We start from the raw sequence: 9,218 nt of genomic DNA on the forward strand, positions 1-9,218 counted from the left end.
ACTACTCTAGTGATAGCACTGTGCTGACCCATTCTGAGTAGTCTACAGTGAACAACATCTGGAAAGAGTGGGTTGAGGAATTGTATGGAATAGCTTGTCTACATCTCCATTCATTTAGAAACCACCACTACTAGTATCCACCCTCAACCTGTGCAGGACCGCCAGAGAGTGCTTATCTCCATTTAGAAATGATCAGCATGAGAACTGAGACTCAGCAATAAAGTACTGTGATAGACCAAGACAGGCAAGAAAGTATGAGTGTAGACCATTATCGACTCTGCAGAGAGTTGCTCAGCCTCCAGGGGGCATACAAAACCTACTGAAAACATGGAGCACATACAGGTATTTTGGTAGTGGCTTCCTGCAGGTCTTTTAGGAATAAGACCTGCAGGAAACCATAAAATTCTGCATCAATTTTTATGTCAAAACCTGTTCTATCGGTGTTCCCCACAAGTACTTCAACCCCCATCCCTCGACAAAAGTGAGAGAGAAAAGTAAACATAAAAAAGAAATAAATAAGGTTTAAATTTTCATGCCAACGTTAGATGACAAAACATTCTATTATCCAAAGTATGCAGGAAGCATCTACTGTAATGAGAAGGTCTCAGGAACTTATATTTAAACTGGAATTTCACATCACCATGAAGAATACCAGTGTACCATCAAACATTTGCTTTATTTGTTTGTTTGAAATACATCCTTGAGGGAATATATTGCCTTCCTTCATATTCAACAGTCCGATTTTGCCCCACATATCAATTCTGAAATCTGTTTTAATAAAATGTGGGATTAAAATAAAATATTTAGTAAATGTCTCTTTTCTGCAGGCTATATTTCAATCTCAAAAGATGAATAAGCACAATGGTGCAAGCATAAGGATGCGAGGGTCTTACAGGACCTAAAAGAGTTCTGATCTCTTGTATGTAGGTTCACTGTAAATTGGAACTGTCTTGATCTGCTTCAACTTGTTTCTAAGTGAGATGGGCTCTACTCACCCAGTGTTTAGAGATGTGGTAGAGGATCCATGTCCCCAAGTAGGACCTGAAGAATGAAAACTCCATGATTTGCATTTTTAGCATCCCTTGCTTATTTGGCTGTTGTATCTTTGGAATTATTTTAAAATAAATATGTTCCTTAGGTGGTGCCCAGACCTAAATAGTCTGCCTCATGAATATGTAAATAATCTGAAGTCTACTATGTCAAATACCTGCATTCACAGAGTACCAACCAACAACCACAACACTCCCCATTAGAAGTTCTAACCATGGACTGGACTTGGAGAATCCTCTTGTTGGTTGCAGCAGTCACAGGTAAAATTGCTCGCAATCTCAGGGATGGGGAAGTCATTTGGGGTACTCAAGGTGAATTTCATCCACTCCAATCTGCTCTCAGCAGGTGGCCACTCCCAGGTCCAGCTGGTGCAATCTGAAGGTAAACTGAAGAAGCCTGGGTCATCAGTGAAAATCTCCTGTGAGGCTTCTGGATACACCTTCACTAGCTACAGTATGCATTGGGTGCAGCAGATCCCTGGACATGGATTTGAGTGGATGGGAAGGATTTATACAAGCAATGGTGAAACAAAGTATGCACAGAAGTTCCAGGGCAGAGTCACCATGACCTTGGAAACATCCAGAAGTACAGCCTACATGGATCTAAGCAGTCTGAGCTTTAAGGACACAGCCATGTATTACTGTGTGAGAAACACAGTGTGATAACCACATCCTGAGTGTGTCAGAAACCCTGAATGAGAGAAGACAGTTGAATTGACTTAAGAGTTGACAGGAAAAATTATGCTGCAGGATGTCTTACTTTATTGTTGTTATTGTTGTTAGATGCCATCGAGTCATTTCTAACTCACAGCAATGTGGTACACAACAGAACAAAGCATAGCTTTGGCTTGAACCATCCTTACAATTTTTGTTACATTTGAGACTATTGTTGCTGCCACTCTGTGAAGCCCTCTCGGTGGGAGTCTGATCCTACACTTTACCAAACATGATGTCTTTTTCCAGGAACTCATCCTTTCTATAACATGTCTGACAAATATGATAGACAAAGTCTTGTCATATACTCCTTAGAAGCATTCTGGATATATTACTTTCAAGACAGATTTATTTGTTCTTATGGAAGTCCATAGTCTTCTGCAACATTATAATTCAAGTGAATCAGTTAATTTTTGGACTTTCTTTTTCATTTTTCAACTTTAACCTACATATGAGGCTATTAAATATACCATGGCTTAGTTCAGGTGCACATTAGTTCTCAAACTGATACATTTACTCTTGAACACTTTAAAGAGGTCTGCATATCAGATTTGCCCAATGAATGCTGTCCTTTGATTTCTTCACTGTTGTTTCCATGAGTGCTGATTGTGGAGCCAACACATATGAAGCTTTCAATGATTTTAGTGTTTTCTTCATTTATCATGATAGTATTTGTTACTCTTTGTGTATCAGTGTAGGATAAGCACTGGACTGCATGGTCTGTTTGAACTGCAAGTTCAATAGCTCAAATTCATCTACTGGGGTAAAAGCAGCAATGAAGCGGCAAGATAAGCCCTACAATGTTCATTGGACTTCTGTGGACCCAAGTGGAGACCTGGTTGGCTAGCAGTGTGGGTAGACCTGGGGACTCTTGGGCCCAGAGTCAGTGGCGTGGCAACAGAGGAGTAGAGTGGAGAGTGAAACTACCAGCTGATAGGAAGAGAGGGCATATGTGCAAGAACACCCACACTTGCAGATGGTACCCACTTGACGTGGCTTCGATGACTGATGATCAGAGCTCAACCAGGAGAAGAAAGAAGAGGAAAAGAAGAGTAATCTGATTCAATTTGATGAACTTGATCTACACCTATGGATGCAGTAACTCAAAAGAGGGAACAAATCCTTCAAGCAAGAATCATTCCCACCCCCTCCACACACAGAGTAGACAGAGATGGGCAACTTGGACATTGGATACCCAAAATTGGGCGGAGGGGGGCTACAAAGGCAAGAAGTGACTAGTTTACAAGCTCTCAAGAGGGAACCTAGAGTCAGGGGGCCTGGAGGAAGGCAGAATCTCCAGTGAGTAGTACCCAATCTGTCTAGGCGGTGCTGATGAAATGAAACTCAGATGGGTCACTTGTGATACAATAGTGAATAATTGTTATCAGGACTGATTGTGAGGGTTGGAAATGTAAAGGTAGACGTTTTATAGCAAGGAAGGGAGTGATTAACTCTCCAGTCTAGGAGTGGAGGTCTCTAGGACCATCAACGGAGAAGAGCTGAGATCAGGACCCTACCTAGAGAAGCAGCAAGGCCCGAGATAGAGGCAGAGATGATGACGTGGAGTGATGAAGCAGCTGGGAACTTTGGATCCAGAGAGGGAGAGGGACTGTGTGCTGAAGACTGGGGGTGGGGAGTGTAGGTGTAGGGGGCAGGTTTGTAGGGTATACCCTTTGGTAGGTTGATAATGCATGGAGGAGATTTGAACCATTGCAATGAAACGATATATGATAGAATGAATGTACAACTAGAGTGCTCTCATGTAAACTATCATATAATTCACAATAAAACATTTTAAAAAAAGATAATTTAAAGAAAAATATGACAATGGCTATTTCGTGTTCTGACTTACATAGCTGACTTAAAAATGCAATGATTACCACCTTTAAATGAGTGAATTTATAGGGCATGTAGACATTTTACTGGTCCTGGTGTGACATGAACGATTTGCAATCGGCTACTATTTAATTTTGAAAGTTCAAAACTTTCCAGTCTCACAACAGATGAAAGGTTATCTGATTTTTGTAAAGAATTTAGTGAAGAAAACTCTATGGAACATTTCTATTCTGTAACACATTCAGTGGACTTGAGCTTTAATAGAATCTGTGGCAGAAGGTGTTTAATTATTTTTTATTAATGCTTTGTTGTGTTTTCTAAGCAAGTCTTCACAGCAAATGCTCCCTGAAAATCTCTTTCCTAGAACTCCTTAAAACCTGAACTAAAATTAACCCCTTTATTCACTGTTTGGCAAAATAGTAGACTGGATAAAGGATATAACTCATGAGTGCAATCCAACATTGAATAAAGTCTATTTGAGACCCAATGGTCAACTAACACTCAAATTGGTTTGTTTATTTTAAAGATATCCTAAAAGTGAAGATGAAATACAGGATGGTATCATCAATTCCAATGGGTCCAGGGTTTGGTGAGGGGATATACATTGCTTCCAGGAATAAGAGATTCAGATGCCAATTATTGGTGATACTCCCTGGATTTGGTGTTTGAGAGGGAAACACTATGGTCAGAGGATGTGACAAGTTTATGTATCCAATTTAATCAGCTTTAAATTACAGAGATGAGGAATGATGAAAGATACCTGAAAATACATAGATACTCTAAGAAAATATATTACAGAAAAGAGACACAAAGTTATTAGTTAAACATTAATGGGAATATTTTGGAGCCATGGGTTTTGCAATTAATATTATCATTAATATTAGAAATAGTGTCCTGCATCATTCATCACTGGACCGATGTGAACAACTGGGAGTTTCAGGATATCCACACAGGGACTTGAGAAAATTGTCTTAAAGTGAGGAGCAAATATCACTGATGCCAAAGAGCCTGTGTAACACTCAGGTTGAACAGTGAAGGGCCCTGCTCCTGATCAACAAAATGGCGTTGCAGCTGCCCCCAAGTGGCACTGAATGAAGTCCTGTTTAAGCTTTGGCTTCCTGAATGTTAAGTCTTTATTACACCAAGAAACCCTCTCCCCAGTAGTTTCAGGTTTTAGGAACATCACCATAATTCCAACCACTGGAAGCCCACCAAAACTATACCCTGGACTGTACCGCCTTAAATAAGCCAGTCAGTAAGGGACAGGTGGGCTTTTTGTCTCTATTGACTTTGAGTTCCCACTCCCAGGTTTACTCTCAATAAACCTGCCTGCTGTTGAAGCCTCATTTCTCTCATCTTTTTTTTTTTTTTTTTTTTTTTTTTTTCTTTTAAACAGTAACAGTCCTTCATTCAGAAATACCAGATTGAAGCCCTAAACCTCATTGGTATCACAGTTTCTGGTGGACTAAAAGAGTTTGAGTTGGTATCTGGATCATTTACAGCTGTGATCAAAATAAGGCACAAGCCCTGTGGGTAATGCATGGTAAGTGCTCTGTCTGTGCATGCAGTGTTTGCTGACAAAGCAAAGGAAACATATGTTGAACAGTGATTAATATCTTACCTTCTGCAATGTAGAGTCATGTGGTCTCTGAGACTTTTCTCTTTGGCTCTGAAATAATTTGCCTATTAAATATACAAATATTGACTCAAATATTGATATGTCTGTGCATCCCAAAACATCACTTAATAACCACTTCCCTCCCCTTCAGAATTTCCCGAGAATACAGATCCCTGACTATTGATACGAACTGGAGAATCCTCTTTTTGGTGGCAGTGACTACAGGTAAGACTGTCCCCAGTTACAGGGCTGAGGGGAATATTGTGAGTGCATTTCAATGGACCCTATCTGCTCTCCACAGGTATCCACTACCATGTCCAGTGGCTGGAGACTGAAGCTGAAGGAAGAAAACTTGATGCTTAAGTGAAGGTGTCCTCCAAGGCTATAAGTTAAACCTTCATCAACTAGTATATACAGGTGGTTTGGCCGACTCCTAACAAAGATTTGAGTGTCTGGGATAGATGAAACCAGAAAGTGTTGGAAAAATCTACACTAGGAAGTTGCAGGGCAGAGGGAAACATCCACAACCACAGCATACATGAATATAACCAGTGAGCTCTGAGGACACAACCGTTTATAACTGTAAGTGATACTAGAGTGATAATTCCATTCTGAGTGTGTTAGAAACGCAGAGAAATAGAGCAGCTGTGATGCCAGAGGAGCCAACAGGGGCAATTAGGCTGCAGACTGTCCAGGTTTCGGGCTGAGCAAGTGAAGTTAGATGAGGGAATTTACTATACTAAAGGCCCATAGACAAAATTCAGGGAGACAGATTAAGATCAAATATCCCATTCTTATTTACTTATTTTCTTAGGGAAAAAAGAAGCATGGGTGAATTAGGTGCATTGCTTTGGTGGTAAAGCTGTGAATTTTGGCCAGTAAGGTTTGTCTCTTATTGTCCTCTGGTGTTCCTTCTTGCTAAAAAAGTTTATATTTTTCATCTAAGTGTAATTCTTGGGTTCTAGAAATGGAAGTAAGTCTTAGTTATTTTAGATTGTGTGTGATGGCAAGAGGAAAGGAATAGCAATGCTCTTGATTTGGTCTTCATTCCCCAATTGTTGTTAAATTCCACTGAGTCAGTTCCAGCTCATGGGAACTCAGTACAGGGTTTACAAAGAGTTGCTGGTGTGTTTGAAATCCTGATGTGTGGTTCAAAGTAAACTTGTGGTCTTGTGTTTATTCTACAATGCCAAAAGTGCTTTCATTTCACTTTTACTTAATGCTGAGGCATAACCAACTTTGCACATAGACATTTATTCAAAAGATCTAACTACTGAACTCACTGATATTTCATATTTTCCTCTAGTATATTTTCTCAAACTTATATCACAAGACCTTTTAATTAGACTTCTTTTTTTTTTAGTGTTTTATTGTGAATTATATGATAGTTTCCATGGTAGAATATTAATTTTACATTCATTCTATCGTATATCATATCATTGGCATGGTTACAATCCCCTCCATGCATCACCAAACTACCAAAGGGTAGGTTGAAAGCCTGCCCATTACACTACCCCCTCCCCCACAGTCTTCAGCACACAGTCACTCTCCCTCTCTGGATCTAAAGTCCCCAGCTGCTCTATCGCTCCATGTCACTGTCTCTGCCTCCATCTCAGGCATCATTGCCTCTCTGGTTAGGTTCCCGCTCTTGGCTCTTCTCCGTTGATGGTCCTAGGGACCTCCACTCCTAGACTGAAAAATTATTCCCTCCCTTCCTTGCTATAAAATGTCTACCCCTACATTTCCAAACTTCACAATCAGTCCTGACAACAATTATTCACTATTGTATCAAAAGAGACCCATCTGTATATCATTTCATCAGCTCCTCCTCGGCAGATTGTATACTACTCACTAGAGATTCTGCCTTCCTCGAGGCCCCCAGGCTCTAGGTTCCCTCTTGAAAGCTTGTAAGCCAGTCACTTCTTGCACTTGTAGCCCCCCCCACCCCCATTTTGGGTAGTCAATGTCGAAGCTGCCCATCCCTGTCTACTCTGTGTGTGGAGGGGGTGGGAATGATTCTTGTAGTAAGAATTTGTTCCCCCATTTGAGCTACTGCTTCCATAGGTGTAGGTCAAGTTCATCAAATTGCATCAGATTACTCTTTTTCCTCTTCTTTCTTCTGATTGAGCTTTGATCATTGAAGCCAGGTCAAGTGGGTATTATCTGCAAGTGTGGGTGTTCTTGTGCATATGCCCTCTCTTTTTATCAGCTGAACACTTCACTCTCCACATTGGAGGGCTGAGCTCACCACTTCATTGTTGTTTTTCCCTCATTTCCCCTTATCGGTGATGAGATTGTATTCCCATTGAGTCCTAGTCTTGGAAGGGGTTTTGCACTGAGGGGACCCGACCACTTGCCTTGATGTTCCCTGGGCAAGCAACTTGTTTGTTCTTGTAGTAACAGTCTGCCTGCCTCTATTTTTTTTTGTACTTTTCCTGTAGGTCTTTCTTTCAAGAAGTATCTTCTATTCTTCTAGCCGTTCCAGGTGGGTCTGCTCCTCCTTTCAAGTGGAAATTTCTCGTCTCTGGAGAACTGGATGGGGTTCAGGCTTCTATCTATAGTCTTATGTATTGCAGAGGCTCCACAAGAAGCTCCTTCACTGGACAATTGTGGCCCCATTTTAGGAATTCCAATCATTTATAGGCAGAAGACTGACTTACAAGCTTTCTATAGTGTTGTTTCTTACTATTCCCTTCTCTCCCCCTCCAGTGTCTATTTTATATTATAATGCAAAGAATACCAAGATTCAAAAGACAGCCAACATCTTAACATTATTCCCTCCTTTTCCCCATTCCAATCATGTCTCAGTCTCTGTATCCCAGAACCCTGTAGTTCCAAGGTTGTGTACACATCATTCTTTACCTCTGTCCCACTTAGCCCATTCAAACATGCCTAATTGTTCTCCCATCTGCTTTGTATTTCCATTCCCCTCTCCCTTCTTCTATATTGCCCCCCTCCCCAGCACCCAAACTGTCCTGTGTCTAATCCCTGCCCTGTGCCCCAACTTACCAGCGCTCAACAAAGAATTCCCCCCACCCACCTTTAGTATGGGTTCTTTTTCTTAGTCTTTTACAGCAGTGGTCCTATGCAGTATTTCTCTTTTTGTGAATGACTAATTTCCCTCAACATAATGTCCTCAAGGTTTATCCTTGTTATGCGGTGGCTTGCAGCTTCCTTGTTATTCTTCAAGGTAGCATATTATTCCATTGTGTGTATGTATCACAATTTGTTTATCTATTCTTCAGTTGATGAGCACTTTGGCTGTCTCCATCTTTATGCTATTGTAAATAGTGCTACTATGAATATTGGTGTGCATATATCTACTCATGTTATGGCTTGTATTTCTTGTGGGTAAATACCAAGTAGAGGAATTGCTGGATCATAAGGTATTTGTATTTTCAACCTTCTGAGGAAACACCATATTGCTTTCCAGAGAGGTTGGACCATTTTGCAGTCCCACCAACAATGCAGGACTGTCCCAGTCTCTCCACATCCCCACCAGCATTTATTGTCCTCTACATTTTTTATATTTGCTGTTATTGTTGGTGTGAGATAATATCTCATTGCTGTTTTGATTTGCATCTCTCTAATGGTTAGTGATCGTGAACATTTCTTCATATGTTTGTTGGCTTCCCGGATGTCTGCCTTAGTGAAGTGTCTGTTCATGTTCTGTGCCCATGTTTTAATTAGGTTTTTTGTCCTTTTCTTGTAGAGGTGTTGTAGTTTCCTGTATATTTTAGAAATGAGTCCCTTGCCTAATGTGTCATTGCAAAAGATTATTTCCCATTCTGTGGGTTCCCTTTTTACTCTTCTGGTGAAGTCTTTTGATACACATAAGTTTATAATTTTTAGTATGTCCCACTCATCTATTTTATCTACTTTTGTTTGTGTGGTTTTCAAAATGTTTTGTAGTCTGTGTATTCCCAGAATTAGTGCCCTCATATTTGTCCCGAGTTTATCATTGATGACCTTCATAATTCTGGGATTCACATTTAGGTCCT

General features: G+C 40.5%; 1 gene segment (V, D, J or C); it reads left to right on the forward strand.

Moving 5' to 3' along the window:
- The first annotated feature begins 1,264 nt into the window (after nt 1–1,264).
- Nucleotides 1,265–4,319, forward strand: LOC102841554. The segment is given in 3 exon segments: nt 1,265–1,310; nt 1,396–1,694; nt 4,272–4,319. Coding segments are annotated over 3 exon segments (393 nt in total).
- The last annotated feature ends 4,899 nt before the right edge of the window (nt 4,320–9,218 follow it).

Source organism: Chrysochloris asiatica, unplaced genomic scaffold (assembly GCF_000296735.1).
Source record: "Chrysochloris asiatica unplaced genomic scaffold, ChrAsi1.0 scaffold00260, whole genome shotgun sequence".
Taxonomy (NCBI): domain Eukaryota; kingdom Metazoa; phylum Chordata; class Mammalia; order Afrosoricida; family Chrysochloridae; genus Chrysochloris; species Chrysochloris asiatica.